Here is an 18,104-nt window from a genome sequence, read left to right on the forward strand (position 1 = left end):
TTCACCTCATGTGTCCTGAATTCTGCCAGATTAATTTAGCTGGAGCCTAAAAGGCAGCAAAACTGAAGGCAGGTGGCCAAGTTCCAATTCTTGACTCCCGCGTCACAGTCATAATCACTCACATTGATGCCATGGGCTGTGGTTAACAAGCACATCCACATACAGTAGCTCTTTATCCTCAGTCCTCACAACAACAGAAGCGAAGGCCTCTGGGGTCCACTGACATCCTCAGCATTACATGGCTCAGGTGAGGCAGAGCCTAGGTTTGAACTTGCTCTCCTGATCTTCTGCTCTTCGGATCCCCTACCTTTTCTTTCAGCTTATGCTGGGATCTCAAAGCTAAATGCTTTCAGGAAGCAGATAGATGAATGATATAATTGAGAGAAGCTGGTTGAATTTATCAAGGATTAGTAAAGACTTTGAGAAACTGGATTGCATACCTTGCCTAAAGGTATAAAAATGCAAAACATTTGATATAGTTTGAATGTGGAAAGTCCAAGTGTTAAATGCTTGATTTTCAGGTGCTGTTGACAGTTGGCGTAGACCCTCAGGAGGCTCATAGATTATGGGGGCATCTCCTTGAAGGGGTATGGGACAGTGTCTCATAGTGTTTCTCCCCAATTCCTGGCTCATGATGTTAGTAGCTTTAGTTCTGTAGGTTCTCACCACTACATGCTGACTTGCTACAGGCTCAAATCAAATGGGACCATCCAGTCTTGGACTGAGAACCTCCACAACCATGGGGCAAAATAAACTCTTTTCTTTTTTAAGTTAATTGTCTTAGGTATTTTATTACAGTAACACAAAGTTGACCAAGACAATACTTAAAAAGCAATGAAAAAAATACAATTAATTTTACCACCTACTCAGTATTCAGTATCTGCCTGTTTGTTAATTAGAAAATGGAGAGCATTTGTGTGTTGTTGCCTTTATTATTGAGCAGTCTTCTATTTATTTATTTATTGGTGTTGGTGCTACAGGGGTTTGAACTCAGGGCTTTATAATTACTAAGTAGGCACTCAATTGTTTGATTCATGTCTTTAGCCCTTTTTGCTCTGGTTATTAACATTTGTAGTGTGTGTGTGTGTGTGTGTGTGTGTGTGTGCGCGTGCATGTGTGTATGTGTGCGTATGCCCATGTGCCAGTATTGGGGCTTGAACATGGGTCCTTTCGATAAGGCTCAGCTTTTTGCTCACATCTGGTGCTCCACTACTTGATCTACAACTCTAGCCTGATATTTTGCTGCCAAATTTGGGATGGAGTCTCATAACATTTAAAAATGTTATATTATTATTTATTTTTAGATCTAAATTTAGCACATGAGTGGAAACATGCTCTCCTTGAGTTTCAAGGAATGTTATTCAAAGACAGTGACAATGAGATGGGAAGGCTCCTAAGGGACGCCAAGTTTACCTTGTCCTCCAGGGTCTGGAAAAGAGGCAAAAGTATGGTTCCTGCCTTTGAGGAGAGTAACCATACCCACTGGGGAAATGTATCCTTGTGAAGGTCATGGACAACCCATAAAAATACCTTCTTTTGTAAAGAGAAGGCCGAGTACCTTCTCTCTAAAACAGGAATTGAAACAGAACATTGGTTAAGATTGTACCTCCAGAAAGCTATAGTCAGCAGCTGTTATTCAGCCTCGTTCCTCAGCATGTTCTGTAAAATCTGACTAACTGCAATAGTGATGAGGTTGACCCAAGACAAGGCATGTATATTGCTCAGTAAATGTGAGTTATTCTTTGTTATACTTTAAGCGCTGTCTCCTTGCCATACTTTTCAACTGCTCATTTTAGCTGGGATCTAAACAGGCCCTCAAATGCTGGCAGAAGAAATGTGAAGAGAAGAATTCATAGAACCAGAATCAACAGTATTCTGCCAATTTCTCCTCTTTAGAACTTGCTACTTGCCCAAATGCCCTGATTGCACCTTTTAAAAAAAAAATTTATGTTTTTGGTCCAGCTCTCTACCCTCAAATGGTCCCAGGGAGCTAAAATCCTGGACAAGGTAGCTGGCACTCTACTGGACAGGATTTGGCTTTCAAATGTGCTTTTGGTGAGGTGAGTCTTCTCCAAATATTCATTCTGATTTAACTGTCATTCAGTCAAAATTTTTCCTAAGGATCTGTTTTTTTCTTTGTCCTCAGTTGGCTTCTCATGAGACAGAAAATTAAAACTGGAAGCTTGCCAGGAGCTGGTGGCTCACACCTGTAACCGTAGCAACTCATGAGGCTGAGATCTGAGGATCAAGGTTAAAGCCAGCTCAAGCAGGAAAGGCCATGAGACTCTTATCTCCAATAAACCACCAGAAAACTGGAAGTAGTGCTGAGGCTCAAAATGGTAGTGTGCTAGCCTTGAGTGAAGAAGCTCAGGGACAGTGGCCAGGTCCTGAGTTCAAGCCCCATGACCACCACCACCACCAAAAAAGGCAAACAAACAAAAACGTGGAACATTCCTTTCCTGGTTTTTAGAGTTTATTTTCACTGGAATGTTTTGCCTATACAAATGCCAATAGTTCATAGATGATATTGCTGAGAAAGAATTAAATTCTTATTATTGTGTGCTTTTTTTCCTTTGAGGCAAGGGAAGGATGGCATTGCTATGTTACCTCAGCTATCCTCAAACCTGTAATCCTCCTGTTTCAGCCTCCCGAGTGAAGTAGTAGGCGAGTACACTTCCACATATGGTTAATATGAGGTTCTTATCAATGTACAGAAGCAGAATTGACAAACTATATAATAGGAAACTGAGTTCCCCTCATAATGTTCCTGTTGAGGCCAATTGACAAAATGAGAGGCTGAGTAAGAAAAAATAATATGGATGATTCTCAAATGCAGATAATTCATAAATCGTATGTATTTTAGAATTGAGTCCATCATATGGGGAAAAGCTCTCTCTCCATTCATCTCTCCCTCCATTCTTTCCTCACTCTTTGCTATTCTCCCTCCCTCTCTTCCCCTTCTTCTCCTTTCTACATCTGTACTCATTCCCTCCTAGTTAAGCCAGAAGGAAGGAAGTGGATGAAAAATTGAAGGAAGTAGATGGAAAGACATTCTGATTCCCAGATTCTAGTTTCAGCTCTGTCACATCCTCATTGAGTATCTTCATCCCACTGGATCGCAGCTTCTTTATGTATAAGTAAATCATTGAGGCCGAACCTCTGAGACGAAAGATCGCTTAAGTTTTGTTTTTGTTTTATTTTTTACTCTATGGATTCCACCTTTGCCAGTTTGGGACAGGTAGATCTCAGCAACTGGTCACTAAGATAATCCCCAAAGCAGATAAATGCCTGCAGGAGAACCAAGAATCCAGTCTAAATGCAGTGGAATCCAGCTATTTTAATGGAAACTGGTGCCTTTGGCTGCCTTCTGGAACCATCAGCCAACCCAGAGCTGAAGCTGGCTGGAAAATTGGATGGATAGCACCATCTCTAAACACAGCGTCTGGGAAATGCCACGGCTCTGGGAAGAGATGGCTGAAACCCTTCCCTTGGTGCAGTGCAAGTGCCAGGCAAACCAGGCTTTGAAAGTTACCCTTGCCACTGACCTTGCTCTCTGACCTCGGGCAAGTACGTGTTCAGTGCCTCTTGTCCTCCCTACAAGGAGGGTAGCAATCTATCTATCCTGCTTGACATAGTAAGTGGTAAGGTCCCCAGAGGCCTTGCAGTAGCTACAAAGCATAGGTCCCTGGAAGTACTTAGGAAATGGTAATAATAGCGGTTGCCATTACCCTTTATACAGGAGTCTCTCAGGGGGGTTGGGTTGAACTCCTCACCATGACTCTGTGCCTGAGGCCTAGCCATGCCAGGCAGCCTGGTTCAGAGATACTGCTGATTGGGATGTGATTAAATTCTCTGATCGAGGAACCTCAGCATTCGGGCCCACATCACAGGGCCAACACCAGCATCGTCTGCTTCGATTCCTCATCAAGCTAGTTTTCAAAAACTTTCCTTTTTTCCAGGTCTCATCCTCTTTCCTCCCCTCCCTGGGTCCCTGCCAGAAAAAGAAAAACAAAGCGGGTATGGAGTGCCTGCTTTCGCCCTCCATCTCGAGTGGAGACAGGGGGCAGGCCCTTGGGGAGGGCTGTGGGCTCATCCCTCTTTTCTTAGCAAGGCTGGTTGGCAACTCAAACGTGCCTCTTCCTCCACCTCCATCCCCACGGCTCCCGCGCGCTCTGCTGGGCAGGGCCGTTGAGTAGCACTAAGTGTATTTTTCCATTTTTCCAGCATCCACCTGGAAAAACAAAATAAAGCGAAATACAGGAGCCTCGGGCTTGAACTGTCACGATCACCATGGTCATTTTTTTAAAGGGAGGGGGGCGGCGAGGGGGTCACGTGACTGCGAGTAATGGATTGAGCCAAGTGTTCACTAGCGAGTCCGCCGCAGCCCGCCCCGCCCCGCGGGAGCGCTGACGTCACGGAAAAGCCCGGTCGCGGGTCTGCGGGGGGGGGGGGGGTGCTATAAAGCCGGGGCCGGGGCGGGCGCGGACTGCGGCCTCGGCGGAGCCTCCCGGAGCCTCGCGGCGCCCGCGCCTCCCCGCGCCTCCCCGCGCCTCCCCGCAGACACACTGCCGACCCCGGTCCGCCCGGCCGAGCCAAGTAAGGGGGTGGGGGGCGTCCCGCGCGGGCCGGTGGGCGGGCAGGGCGTGGGCGCTCCGGCCCGCAGAACTTTCTCAGTGGAGCCCGGGGAGGTGCGGTCGGCGCCCGCACCGCCTTCCCGCCCCGAAAGATCTTCAGGTGCGCGCGGAGCGCTTCCCACCCGCAGCATCCTCAGTTCAACTCTGCAGGCGGAGGGACCCTCTTCCTACAGAGGTGTGTGCGCGCGTGCTTGTGTGTGCGTGTGTGCGCGCGCCCGCGTATGTGTGCGTGAGTGTGTGTGTGCGCCTGAGTGTGTGCGTGAGTGTGTGCGCGCGTGCGTGTGTTTGTGCGGGTGTTCGCGCGTGTGTGGGTGTTCGCGCGTGTGTGTGTGCATGTGCGTGTGCGCGCGTGTGTGTGTGTGTGCGCGTGTGTGGGTGTTCACGCGTGTGTGGGTGTGCGCGTGTGCGCGCGTGTGTGGGTGTGTGTGTGGGGGGCAGCGGGCGACCCCCGTGGACACCCTCTGTTTTGCGTGCTTGAACAAAGGGGCAACTTTTTAAGACCGGAAAAACCAAACCCCCAAGCCACCCGGTGTGCGGGTCGTGGGGAGCAAGTGGGGGGCTGTGCGGCCCCCGCCCCTGCACGCGCGCCGCTTGCTGACTCAGAGGGACAGCCCGCCCCGCGCCCCGCCCCGCGCGGCTTGGGACCGCAGACTTGGGTGGTGGGCGAAGACAAAAAGTTGTAGGAAGTCGGTGCGGTGTCCTGCAGGAGCGTCTTTGGCCTGGTGATTTGCTTAGAGGTGGAAACGTGAGCGGGATCCCCGAAATCTGGGAGTGGATGGGTTTCTTTCTGCAGGAGTTTGATAGGTCGGATCCGGAGCAGGTTGTTTGTTTCCCTGCCGGCATGACCAGGCTTTGGGGCTGAGATCTTTTCAACGTGCTGTGTCTGCGAGCAGGAGAGCAGAGCGGAGGCTCCCCGCTAGGACAGAGATTGTCCCCCACTCCCCCAAATAACCAGGCAGCTGGGGAACACCAGGGCGACTTTACTAAACATGGAAGTTCCCCAAAGTGCCTGTCCAGTCCAACCATGGCCAGTGATGTCATTGCCACGTGTTTCCCACTGAGGCACAAAAGGCTGCAGGACGCGGGTGCAGCGAAGAGCCATGTTTAGACAAGAGCAGCTAACCTGGCCAGCTGGTCTCCAGCAGCACAGACTTGTTGCTTTTCAAGCCATCTCTGGAGGTTGTGGTTTCTTCCAGTGACCTCAGTGCCAGCTCTGAGCGGGGATCCCATGGTTTCTCTGAGGATGGAAGAAGCTTCTGGGCAGTGGGCGATGCTAAGGGTACTTTTTCTCAATGAGAGTGACAGTCTGCCCGAGGGGCTGATTGTGTGTGTGCGTGCGTGTGTGTGTGTGTGTGGTGTGTGTGTACATTTGAAAGGTTGGCTTATTGGGGTTTGGGAACTGTTTCACTGGTATTCTTTACATTAGGAATCCTTGGTTCTCACCCATCTAATAGAATATCTCTAAGAACAGATTGCATTTGAGTCCCCTGAGTTCTAGCTCATTCTTACTGATGTATCTTGGGTGCTCTCCTCCCCAGAACTCCACGATGACTCTGAATAATGTCACCATGCGCCAGAGCACGGTGGGCATGCAGCCGCAGCAGCAGCGCTGGAGCATCCCAGCCGATGGCAGGCACCTGATGGTCCAGAAGGAGCTCCATCCCTACAACCATCGCCACCACCACTCTGCCGCCCCCGAGGACCCCTGTCGTAGGAGCTGGTCTTCCGACTCCACAGACTCTGTCATCTCCTCCGAGTCAGGAAACACCTACTACCGGGTGGTGCTTATAGGGGAGCAGGGGGTGGGCAAGTCCACCCTGGCCAACATCTTTGCAGGTGTGCACGACAGCATGGACAGCGACTGCGAGGTGCTGGGAGGTAGGTGACCCAGCCTCAGTGGGCCTCCGTCTCCTAGAAGTGGCCCAGGCAGAAAGAATGAGAGCGAGTGGGTTATTTATCTGTAGAGCTAGGAGAAAAGTTGTGTATTCTTGGTACTGGATGGGGATTTCCTGTCTCTAGAAAGTCCTGACATAGGTCCGCAGGTCAAGAAAATGAAAAGGCTTGTAGATAGGATCAAAGTCGCTGATCCTATCTGATCCAAGTTTGAAGGTCTATGGAGATGGATTAAAGAGCCATAGGTCAACATCCCACTTCTAGCTTTTGCTGGCCTGATTTTGACCATATTTGAAGAGCTCAATATAAATATAACCTTTTCCCACAATTATACTTAAAGTGAAATTGATTTGAATAAAGATGGGAATCATTAGTTTGTATTTACATATGCTAGAGACTTTTGCAAGTATGATTCAAAATATTTATTTAAATAGTAAAATAACTTAAAAATTGAAATACAAAAGGATAGTTTGTGCAGTCTGACAATTTTTCAAGACAGTTTTCTTGTAGCCTTATTTCCAATATTTATTTATTAAATCCTTAACTCTTTTCCAAAACTGTTTTGAGGTAAAATTATTTTATAAGTACATATATTTCTCAACAGTGGGTAAAGTACTCTCTTATATTCTGAGACATAGTATCAGGATCATGTTGGCCAACTCTGCCCATAGAATGCCCCTCAGTCATGACTTCAGTTGGTCATGTGGCCAGGGCAGCTATGTATCTCTATCTTCAGCTATAGAAATGAAGAACTGTCAGTCAGGCACTGGCAGCTCATGCTTGTAATCCTAGCTACTCCGGAGGCTGAGATCCGAGAATCTCAGTTTGAAACCAGCCTTCAAGGAAAGACTGCGAGACTCTTATCTCTAATCACAGAAAGAGCCAGAAGTGGAGCTGTGGCTTAAGTGGTAGAGAGCTAGCCTGGAGCAAAAGGAACCCAGGAACAGTACCCAGACCCAGAGTTCAAGCTCTAGCACCAGGAAAAAAAAAATGAATTGTCAAGTGCTTGCCCACATTGTATGGTCTGTTCCTACTCTCAGTTAGCAGGCATAACTGAATCACAGATTTCCAGGGTAGGAAGATGGCTCAGTGGTGACTCATTTCTCTTCCCCACTCCATAGGTATAAAGTATTCCTCACTACAATGGCCCACTTTACAAGTTTTATTCTCTGGACTGTCTCAGTGTCAGGGAGTTCACTGCCTCAAGAGGCAGCTCAGGAGCTGGGCTGTACATGATGACTCATCGATTTATCCCCTCACTTCTGGAATCTAAGCAAGAATCCAGGGAAAAACAGGGCTAGTATGGTATAGCTGATTCTCTTTCTGCACAAACTGGTGCAGGGCTGATGCTAGAAGAGAGGAAAAAGAGACAGAGAGAACTTCTGTCTGGATGGACATTTATAGTGGCCATTCGCAATGAAAGGGCACTTGGTTAGGTGCCTTATGTTGCTGTTGTCATTTTGGTCCTCACAACATTCCTGTATTCACATGAGTGAACAGGGCCTCGGGGAAGCTAAGTAGTGGATCTAGAATCACCCAGTGGGGAAAGTGGGTTTAGAATGGGGGGTTTTATAAGCTTAGTTTGGTGCTATCCCGCTCAATTTACTCATTTAAGGGCGCGCTTGCTCTAGCACTGGGCTATTTCCCATGTATGTTTATGAGAATAGACTCAATAGAGGCTCATGGTCAATAGAAGGTGAAGAAAGCTATTACATGTTCTGTCAGGATCCAGATTTGTGGTTTAACCCCAATCCTGTGTCCGTTCACTCTCTCCTGCAGTCTCAGGATTTAATTTCTTGTTAACTACATCACCTCTCAGGCAGCTCTGTAACAGGCTCTCAGATACCCAATGGTGGGTGAGCGATACCATATTCTGTTAGGGAGGAGACAGGGGTTAGTGGTATAATTCAGAGAAGGATGAAATTAGTAAGTTCCTTGAGAAGTAACAAGCCAGGCACCTGTGGCTCATGCTAGTAATGCTAGCTACTGGAGGAGGCAGAGATCAGGAGGATCAAGGTTAAAAGCCAGGCTGGGCATAAACGTGAGACACCTCCCACCACCTGCCTCAACCAATAGCTGGGTTTGGTAGAACATACCTGCCTTCCTAGCTATATAAGAAGCATAAATAGGTGATTGTGGTCCAGGCCAGCTCAGGCATACATGTAAGACCCTATTTGAGAAATAACCAAGGCAAAAAGAGTTGGGCATAAGGCTCAAGAAGTAAAGGGTTGACCTAAGGAAGAGATCAGTCGGGAGTTATTTGGTTTTATTTATTTTTGAGACAGAGGAATTGAGAAGTTAGTGGATAATAGATTTTCAAAAATGATTTTCCCTTAACAGAGTGGTATCTCTGTAAAGGGCGGCAGCTTGTGTACGTAAAGATTGACTCACCCCTGGAATTTGAAAATGCAGGCTTCTGCATTTGGGAAACTTCTTTACTAGAAATGAAGAAGAGGAAGACAGACAATGAATCTTTTCCTTACACCCCTAAACAAAGAATCTTTGACAATAAGAATCTTCTCAGGTGACCTACCCCATCTTAGGTGTCTTTATTGAGAAATTTACTATCATCTAGGATGACATCCCTCATGCGTAGCTGCTGCTCCAACCAAGAGTTGGCTTTATGTTTTTTTTAAAAGGAAAGTTTTTCAGGATATATTTCTGCATTTTTTTATTCATTCTTTTTTATCCCAGCATTAACTCTAAGGGAAATAATAATATTCTGGTCATGATGCTTAATAAAAATAGATGTTGGTATAATTCTATTGCAATAATTTATGACTGTGCACACAAAATGACATGCATTCATTAATTCACCTAGTCAGTCATTTATTCATTTCTAAGCAGCTACTGAACCTACACCACAGTACTTGGGGAATCACCATGCAGATATGAAGAGTCTGGAGCTCCCTCCTTAGAGACATTCACAGTGTGCAATGGAATTAAGATACATACCAAGTATAAAGCAAGCTAAGAGAGAGGAAAAGGGCAGTGAAAAAATGGAAAGAGTTCTGGCTGTGGATATCAGAAAAGGTTTCATAGAAGAAGTCATCTCTAAGCTGGATTCGGAAGACAAGTAGAATTTGGAAGGCCATGGCTAGGTGAGAAGGCACTCTGTACATATGCAAGGAATCTGGGAAAGAGCATTGGACTTGAAGTTTGATGTGTGGGTTTAGATCCATGTGGGGGAGATAGTCATAGCTGGGCACACCTGGACAAGCCACTTAACCTCCAGAAGCTTCCTTATTTATAATTGGGATGATTTCATATGGTAGAATGAGGACTAAAGGAGATCATGTTAAGTACATATAGTCCTGGCACTTAGTAAATGTGGAATAAACCTAGGTAACAGCTGATTGTGGATCTGCCATTCTGTTCCCATGAGCGTGTCTTCCAGAATGGTGGTTTCATTGTTTATGCGCTGTGCCTGCAACCATTCTTGCCTGAGGCCCTCTCAGATATATAGAGGGCCATGAACCCATGAGGACAGAGTATTAGAGATAAAGTTCTTCCGGGGCTCTTCGTAAACTCCTTGGTCTGTGGTAGCTGAAAGCTGTTGAAAGCGTGTTAAGGGTAGGGATGCGAAGCCTCAGAAGGTTTGAGATCAGGGGCTGGTTCCACCATGGGAGACAGCATCCGTGCAGGATTCACCATGGCATTGAAGCAGGTGAGGCTTCCAAGTGGGAATCCGAAAATTTGTCACAGGCATCAGGACTACTACACAAGGGATGACAGTCAGGGCTCAACTCCAAGTACAATAAGGACAAACAGTGATTTATGGACAAGGGAACAGATAAGGAAACTGTATGCATGGAAAATTACTCAGAAGAGACATCAGGGTCAGGGGGATTCTTGCTGTATGGATGATAGGATTCTTGCTCATGGCAGGGCAAGGACTTAGACATTGAAGGGGCGACAAGGAAGTCAGTCAGACATTGAGGATGAGGGAATCCATGCTGAACTTCAGCTTCTCGATAAAAACGTGCTCTGCCAAAGCAGGTATGGAAACTAAAGGTAGATGCCTAGTGAAGAAGATGGTTCAGAGGAGACAAATGCAAATACAGTCAGAGGGTTTTTGCCAAGGGGATAGAATGAGGAAAGAAAAACTGGGAGCCACACTGGTTCAGGAACAAAGGCCATGGACCATTGTAGGACCACAGCCTCACATCATAGGACCTCCCTGGCTGTGTGTGATGCCTTCTCTGGCTATGCAGAGAGGTAGGCCCACCTGGCTTTTATTCGAAGTATAGAAGAATGTCCCTAGACCTCTTGTGAAGGAGCCTCCCAGGCTGATATTAAGGCCTCACCCTTTCTCTAACTCCAAGCAATAGAAGCAGGGCTTTGGTTATACTCCCCTGGTTAGAGGAAGGCCATCCATCAGGGTGTACTGTGTTGGAAAAGTCCTTGGGATACAGCCAGATACCATAGATGAAGCCTGAAGTGATGTCTTGTTATAGGCTCCCTGGCCTCTAACACAGTGATTTTCAGGCAGAGATTAAGGTCAGACAGAATGATCCTGTCATGAAACTCCAAGGATGGGAGTTTCCATCATGTTTCCTTTTTCACAGCTGTAATCTATAGTCCATTTTTTCCCCCTCTAGACTTGTTCTGATATATCTTATGCCGAGAGACAGTTTGAGTTGCCTTGTCCCTCCAATATTGGAACACAGTATGTTATTACATGGGCTGCTGGGAATTCAAGCCAAGCTCCAAACCTTTGAGTGATGAGTAGCAGCTGAAGGCAAAAAGTGCTGGGCCTGAGACTCGCCTGGGCGCAGGAGGGGCTTCGCAGTACAGATAACACTTGGTAGGAGTACTGGCGGTGAGCTCCCCTTCCCCTAGACGGTGCGGTGCAGGGCTGTAATTCCCCAGGCTGCCGACTGCGCTGCCTTTCTTCTCCTTTATCCATCTTTTCTTTCTTTCTCCTGATTCCAGTGCCTTGGTGGAGAAACATGAAACCGGGAGTACTACTGTTGCATTTATGACCAAAAAACAAAACCAAACCAGCCAGTTAGTACTAGGGAAATTTTGTATTTAAAAGGAAGAAACCTACAGTTCAAATAGGGCTAGTCTCACCATATTCTTCTTAACTTCTCCAAAGAGGAGTTATATCTGAGCTCAACGCTTCTGAAATTGCTAGTACATGTTTGGGAACCACCCACTGAAAGGTACAATGGATTCCCACATAAGCCTTGGGAAAATGGGGTTTATAGTTAATGCTTTCTTAGGGCCTTGTCTGAGTCAAAAGCGCCTGAGTGAGTTTATCCTCTTAAATGGTTTCCTATAAAAGGTTCAGGAATGATAAAAATGACTGCCTTTTAATTCAAGTGGTTTAGTGATATGTGCTTTAGAGATGTGGGTGACCTGCTGGTGACTACTGGAGGGATAATAACATGTTAAAGTTGACAAAGGTAGTAACATATCTTTTTAAGTAACTTTGTATTTCTATAATTAGTTGCATATTTAGTAACTATATTTTCTAACATGACTCTTACATCAGTATTGTGCATTTACCTGACTCCAATAGCAATGTTCTTTCTTTTCTAGAAGACACATATGAACGTACCCTAATCGTTGATGGGGAAAGTGCAACAATTATCCTTCTGGACATGTGGGAAAATAAGGTAAACAGAGCCTGTAGCTCTAGTGAATTCCTTTAGGGATTATCTTTCAACAGGCTGTTTAGTGTGAGGGTGATCTTCATAATGGCTGCTTCAGACAAGGTGGGCTCATTTCCTTGATTAACAGCATTGACTGCTGAGAAAAAGGCTATTCTAAGGAACCAGTCATCCACACATGAGGTCTGAAAAACAAAAACACTGCAATGCTGTGCTCTCAGTTCTGTTTAAAAACACACAAAAAATGTATTGTTTTAGAGAAAGCTCAAACAAGCATTTTCACCTACATAAAGCCAGCTTGTTTGAAGCTGATATCCTCAAGTGATATCTTCAGGATTTGCCCTTAAAACGTTTTGGGCCTGACAGCATACTCTTGAAATTTTCTGCTTATTGTTTATTATAATGATTCATAATGTCATCTCTTGGGAAAGGCAAAAGGAAATTTTGGGGAAACTGAGGAAGGCCCATTTTTGATAGATACAAATTGGAAAGATTGTTTGATAGTGTTGCTATATAATTCATCAACTAAAGCTGTAGAAGAAATTGAAAAAAAACCTTTTTGGCATAAGTATCATGCAGACCAGCAATGTTTGCCACTCTCTAGATATCTTGTAGGCATGGAAGACCAATGCATTGGGGGAGTTTTCCTTTCTGTTACCTTTAGGATACACACACACACACACACATGTGCACACACACACACACACACACACACACAACACACAGAGTTTCTTTTTGAGAAATGACACCTGTGTCCCAGGCCAGTCTAAGCTCATGAAAGATCTTCTCATTTCATTAGGGGGAGAATGAATGGCTCCATGACCACTGCATGCAAGTCGGGGATGCCTACCTCATTGTTTACTCCATCACAGACCGAGCAAGCTTTGAGAAGGCATCTGAGCTTCGAATCCAGCTTCGCAGGGCCCGGCAAACAGAGGACATTCCTATAATTTTGGTTGGCAACAAAAGTGACTTAGTGCGATGCCGGGAAGTGTCTGTATCAGGTAAGAGGGTGGTGCTGGTACTGTGAAAACCGTCCCCAGATTGCGTGCAAGTACTTTCAGATGGTGCTTTTCCTTTCCTCTTTTGTGAGGCTGGACTGCTACATAGAGTCTTATGTATATATGCCTTTGATTATTCTTCTTTTTATTTTTACTTCCAATCAACCACTTTTATGCTGCTTGTTCTCCTTTGTCCATCTGGTCTACCTGCAGGATGGTAATCTCACCTCCCTTGGGTCCAAGTCCTGCCAGGACCTCTCTGTGCTCTAGGCATTTCTTTAGAGAATAGATCATGTTCTGTGAGTTATTGTTTGTCTCAAGCTTTGATTTTTATCCTTCCTTCTTTCTGATGCCAAAAATTCATAGAAGGAAAAATAGAATCTTCATGCAAGGAGGTTGGGGAATTCTGATTTAGGGGAATTTCTGGAAGTTTCATTGAGGAAAAGAATTCTAAGCCGGATACTGGTGGCTCTATAATCTATAATCCTACCTACTCAGGAGGCTGAGATCTGAGGCTCTCAGTTTGAAGCCAGTTTGAGCAGGGAAGTCTATAAGACTCTTATCTCTAACCACCAAAAAGCCTCATTGAACTGAGGATCAAATGGTAGAGTTCTAGCCTTGTAAAGGCTCAGTGATAGCACCCAGGCCCTTAGTTCAAGCCCTAGAACTGGTGCAAATACATGCACATGTGTGCGTGTACACACACACATACATACACACACACACTTCTATTTTGACTGTTCCTGCTCCCTTTAAGCCCTATAAATAGCCTTTGATTCCCATTCCTAACTTCCTAAATGTCAGAAGATCAGTGTAATAGTGTCACATTTACTTTTCATACTTAGTTCAGAGATAATTCCTGTTTACTGAGTGGGCACCTGAATGTTCTTAGGGCTCTTAAGACTTCATTGGTTTAATGCAGAGTTGACCCCTGATTACCCCATAAAAAATAAAATCTATCATATCAGACCTGCTCAGAAGAAAAGAACCCCAGGCAAGATAGTGTACTCAGCTCTTAGGAGTGTCTCGGTCCTAGGAGATGATGTCTATAAGTAGTCATTTCTTTCCAGACAAAAATTTGGAGACATAGCCATTGAACGTAATGCGATATTTGAGACTGAGACTGTTCTAGACAAGCTTGAATAGCTTGATGCAACTGTATTATCTATTTATATAGTCCTCAAAGTTTTGCAAACTATCTCATCATCAGTGATTATTTTTGTTTTGACATTGCTGTAAAGAGAGGAAAGACAAGAAGTAGAATTCTAATTTTCAAAATCAGGAAACTGAGGAGAAATAATTGGCTTTAAAAATAAGTACCTTACAGCTTCAGGCGGGGTGGGGGGGATAGGGTGGGGTAGGGAAGAGTGTGGGAGGTGGGGGAGGGAAGAGATAGTGGGACAACAACAAGGAAGGGAAGGGGTAACAATGATTGACAAATTATGGACTCATTTCCTTACTCATGTAACTGTAACCCCTCTGTACAGCACCTTTACAATAAAATAAAAAATAAAATAATTGAAACATTAAAAAAAAAAGCAAGTACTGATTCCATTGTCCCAGGAAAAGTGAACTTCAAGTTTAAAGCAACCTCACTTAATTTCTTCCATCTCTGTTGGGAGAGATGTTTGCAAGCATTAGAAATGTTTTATGAAGAACTTAGCCTAGAATTTGGCATATAGTAAGTCTGTAATAATTGATGGCTTTGGCTTTTGCTTTTAGAACGAATAGCACTATATTTGGTGAAATGGGACTTTACACAGTAAATTTGTGGTGGATCAGACATAAAGTGCATCTTTTCTGGTGCAGGAGGCTAGCAGGAAGAAGGGGGCCTGTCACAGCAGCCTCCTCCGACTGACCTCGCTAGCCTAAGTCCTCAGGTTTGGATGTTTCCAGGGCAGGATGGTAGCCTGCAACCCCTGACATGTTTCTTTCCTTCTTCTTCCCAGAAGGGAGAGCGTGTGCTGTGGTTTTTGACTGCAAGTTCATTGAGACCTCTGCAGCTGTCCAGCACAACGTGAAGGAGCTGTTTGAGGGCATTGTCCGGCAGGTCCGCCTCCGCCGGGACAGCAAGGAGAAGAATGAGCGGCGGCTAGCCTATCAGAAAAGACGGGAGAGCATCCCCAGGAAAGCCAGGCGCTTCTGGGGCAAGATTGTAGCCAAAAACAACAAGAACATGGCCTTCAAGCTCAAGTCCAAATCCTGCCATGACCTCTCTGTGCTCTAGGCACGCAGCATCATGCCGATGTCCTCCTGATGGACGTCATCGTCGCGGGCCATTGGGACCGATAATCTATATTAGATTGGTACTTAAGTCTTGTTAGATATGGCTTCCCCCACTGCAGTTGGGAACTAACGTGATCCTCACGGGCAACAAAGTGCATGGGAAACGAAAGATCTTTGTCAAGAGTCAGGATTTATTCATAGGGAAAACCTGGCTTTGCTACTTGGACTGCCAGGACTCATTATAGGATGTGTTTTGGGTTCATGTGAGTTTTCCTCCTCTCTTTTGGATAATAGAGAATTGAAGCTTACGAAAGAAAAGAAGAATACCTAGGAAAGTAATTTTTCCATAATTAAACTTTTATCCAGTATTCTTATAGGCAAATGGGCATAAGTATAGCAAAGGTGCCAAAAGGCTTATCAAAGGAGGAGAACTTTCTTTCTTTTTGGTCAGTCATGGGGGCTTGAACTCTGGCCTGGGCACTGTCTCTAAGCTCTTCAGCTCAAGGCTAGCACTCAACCATTTGAGCCATAGCACCACTTCCAGTTTTCTGGTGGTTAATTGGAGATAAGAGTCTCACAGACTTTCCTGCCTGGGCTGGCTTTGAACCGTGATCCTCAGATCTCAGCCTCCTGAATAGCTAGAATTAATAGGCATGAGCCACCAGTGCTCGGCTCAGAGGAGAACTTTCTACATACTTTACCTTCAAGGAGACAGACCTGTAGAACGGTGTTCATTCTGGTCATGACCATTGTTGCTCCATCAAACTGTGAAAAGAAGCGATATCCTTGCTGGAAACTAAAGCTTCATTAGCAATTTTTGCCTAATGTCCACATCGATCTGTAGGCTTGGAAATGGATATGTGTACTGCTTCTAGGTTTAAAAATTGTATTTTTACTTATATGTCTTATTTTATTTAGCAGAAAATTACTTTCATCAGTGTGTATTTAGTTAAGCCACTTTTTGTGTTTCATTATTTTTGAAATCATGGAGCCATCATAAAAATATTTTTAAAATCTGAATTATGAATAACTTGTGTAACATGCCAAATTTTTAAATGTAGTCTAAGTCTGAAATTTTATAAAACATATAACATAAAGCCTCCCAGTACTTTGGGTTGACTCTTCTATGCTACAGCTCTGCTCTATTTATTATTATTTTGCAAAATAATCATTTTAACATTTGATAAAGCATATTTATGAACATATTTCTTATTAAGAAAATGCCCATTTTATTACCATTTTCTATCTTTTTCAAAATATGTGAGTTTTTAACCTATATATCTTATAATAAAAGGAATAAAATCTTATAATAAAAGGAATAAAATCTTTGAGAAGCATTGTTTTTCTCCCCAATCAAGATAATTATGATTATTTTGATATAGCTTTCCAAATAAGTCTTGAAAGGGACAAACCTATTGAACTATTTCTTTTTCTTGTTAACAGTGTGTACTCCTCTGTTTTTAATGAGTATTCTGGACATTTCTCTTTGGTAATCATAAGGTTATTTGGTGCTGATTCAATTGGGAATCTAGATGGTAAGTTGTAGTCAAACAAAGCTGGTTGACCTTTTACTTTGTCTGGCAAATTCCCGACTGCACAGATGGCCTTGCTTTGCTCCCTGAAGGCTCATTGACTTTAGCTGGGCTAAAGCATTAGGGGAATTTAGAAGAGATTAAGGGAAACGCGCTAGTGATTGTCAGCCTGAGCTCTGGCCGGACAGAGCCTTAACCAAATTCTCTTCGGTTACCTAGATGGTTTCACATTACTCAGCTGCCTTTGCTCCAGGGGCAGGTATGACACATTGGTGGGAACAGAACCTTCTAAGGTCTCCTTTCACATTTTCTCTGGTCCCCATGAAATCCTGTCTCACCTCCCTGTTTTCTGAGTTCGTGACATCATGGGGCCTAAAGGGTATCTAAAGCCATGCAGGTTTACAGGTGTCTCTACCATTCTGTTGGCCATTTATTTCTTCTTTTCCCAGTCTAGGAGTAAGTGAAATGCTTTCAGATATCCATTTTCTTACCTGAAAAATGGGTTTCTTAATGCAACACACCTTGTAAGTTCCTTGGTAGATGAATATTTTTCAATCCTTAGTTCAGTAAAGGGTTCAAGATATGTTAATTTTGTTGGGCAAGGTAGGTTCATGATTGTGATCCCCGCTCCTTCGGAGGGGGAGATAAGAAGAATGTGGCTCCAAGCCAGCCCAGGCAAAAAAGTTGGCGAGGGAGAATTACGAAGCCTGTGTTCTGAGGTCAGCCAAAAGCAAAAAAACATAAGACCCTACCTGAAAAATAAAACAAAAAAGAAGCGAAAGCCTGGTTCAAGCGGTACAGCACATGCACCAACACATGAGGCACTGCAGTATTCAAACTTCAATGCTGCCACAAGGAAAAAGATGGTTAGCTTTCACTGCTAGTTTATTCTACGTAAATTAGAGTTTGTTTTATGACTGTTAGCCACATCAAATGGCAGCCCCATTCAGATCAGTGGCCACAATGTCCTTTGCTTTTAATCCCTTTTTTTTTTTTTGCAGTGCAGTCCCATGCAGAGATTGGGACTTTTATAACTGTTTCCTCCAGGGGCTCTTTGAGGGAAACAAATCTCATTTCACAACAACAGCAAGACTAGTTCAGTGTACTAATGACCTTCCATGTTTATCCAGATACTAAGTTTCTACAGCAGAACTGAAGTTAAAAATGTGACTTTTGGTCAGCTGCAAATCCTGTCTCCAA

At 44.5% G+C, this 18,104-nt stretch overlaps 1 protein-coding gene across 3 annotated transcripts; it reads left to right on the forward strand.

Moving 5' to 3' along the window:
* The first annotated feature begins 4,535 nt into the window (after nucleotides 1-4,535).
* Nucleotides 4,536-15,868, forward strand: Gem (GTP binding protein overexpressed in skeletal muscle). Of its 3 annotated transcripts, none has more exons than XM_013012588.1 (5): nucleotides 4,536-4,596; nucleotides 6,173-6,512; nucleotides 12,075-12,151; nucleotides 12,945-13,149; nucleotides 15,096-15,868. In XM_013012588.1, exons 2-5 carry the CDS (start codon nucleotides 6,182-6,184, stop codon nucleotides 15,371-15,373), a joined length of 891 nt encoding a protein of 296 aa, XP_012868042.1. In that variant the 5' UTR covers nucleotides 4,536-4,596; nucleotides 6,173-6,181; the 3' UTR covers nucleotides 15,374-15,868. The 3 variants fall into 3 exon arrangements, with proteins under 3 accessions (XP_012868042.1, XP_012868041.1, XP_012868040.1); XM_013012587.1 differs by lacking the exon at nucleotides 4,536-4,596 and adding an exon at nucleotides 4,620-4,809; XM_013012586.1 differs by lacking the exon at nucleotides 4,536-4,596 and adding an exon at nucleotides 5,847-5,913.
* The last annotated feature ends 2,236 nt before the right edge of the window (nucleotides 15,869-18,104 follow it).

This window comes from Dipodomys ordii, unplaced genomic scaffold (assembly GCF_000151885.1).
Source record: "Dipodomys ordii isolate 6190 unplaced genomic scaffold, Dord_2.0 Scaffold17, whole genome shotgun sequence".
Lineage (NCBI taxonomy): Eukaryota > Metazoa > Chordata > Mammalia > Rodentia > Heteromyidae > Dipodomys > Dipodomys ordii.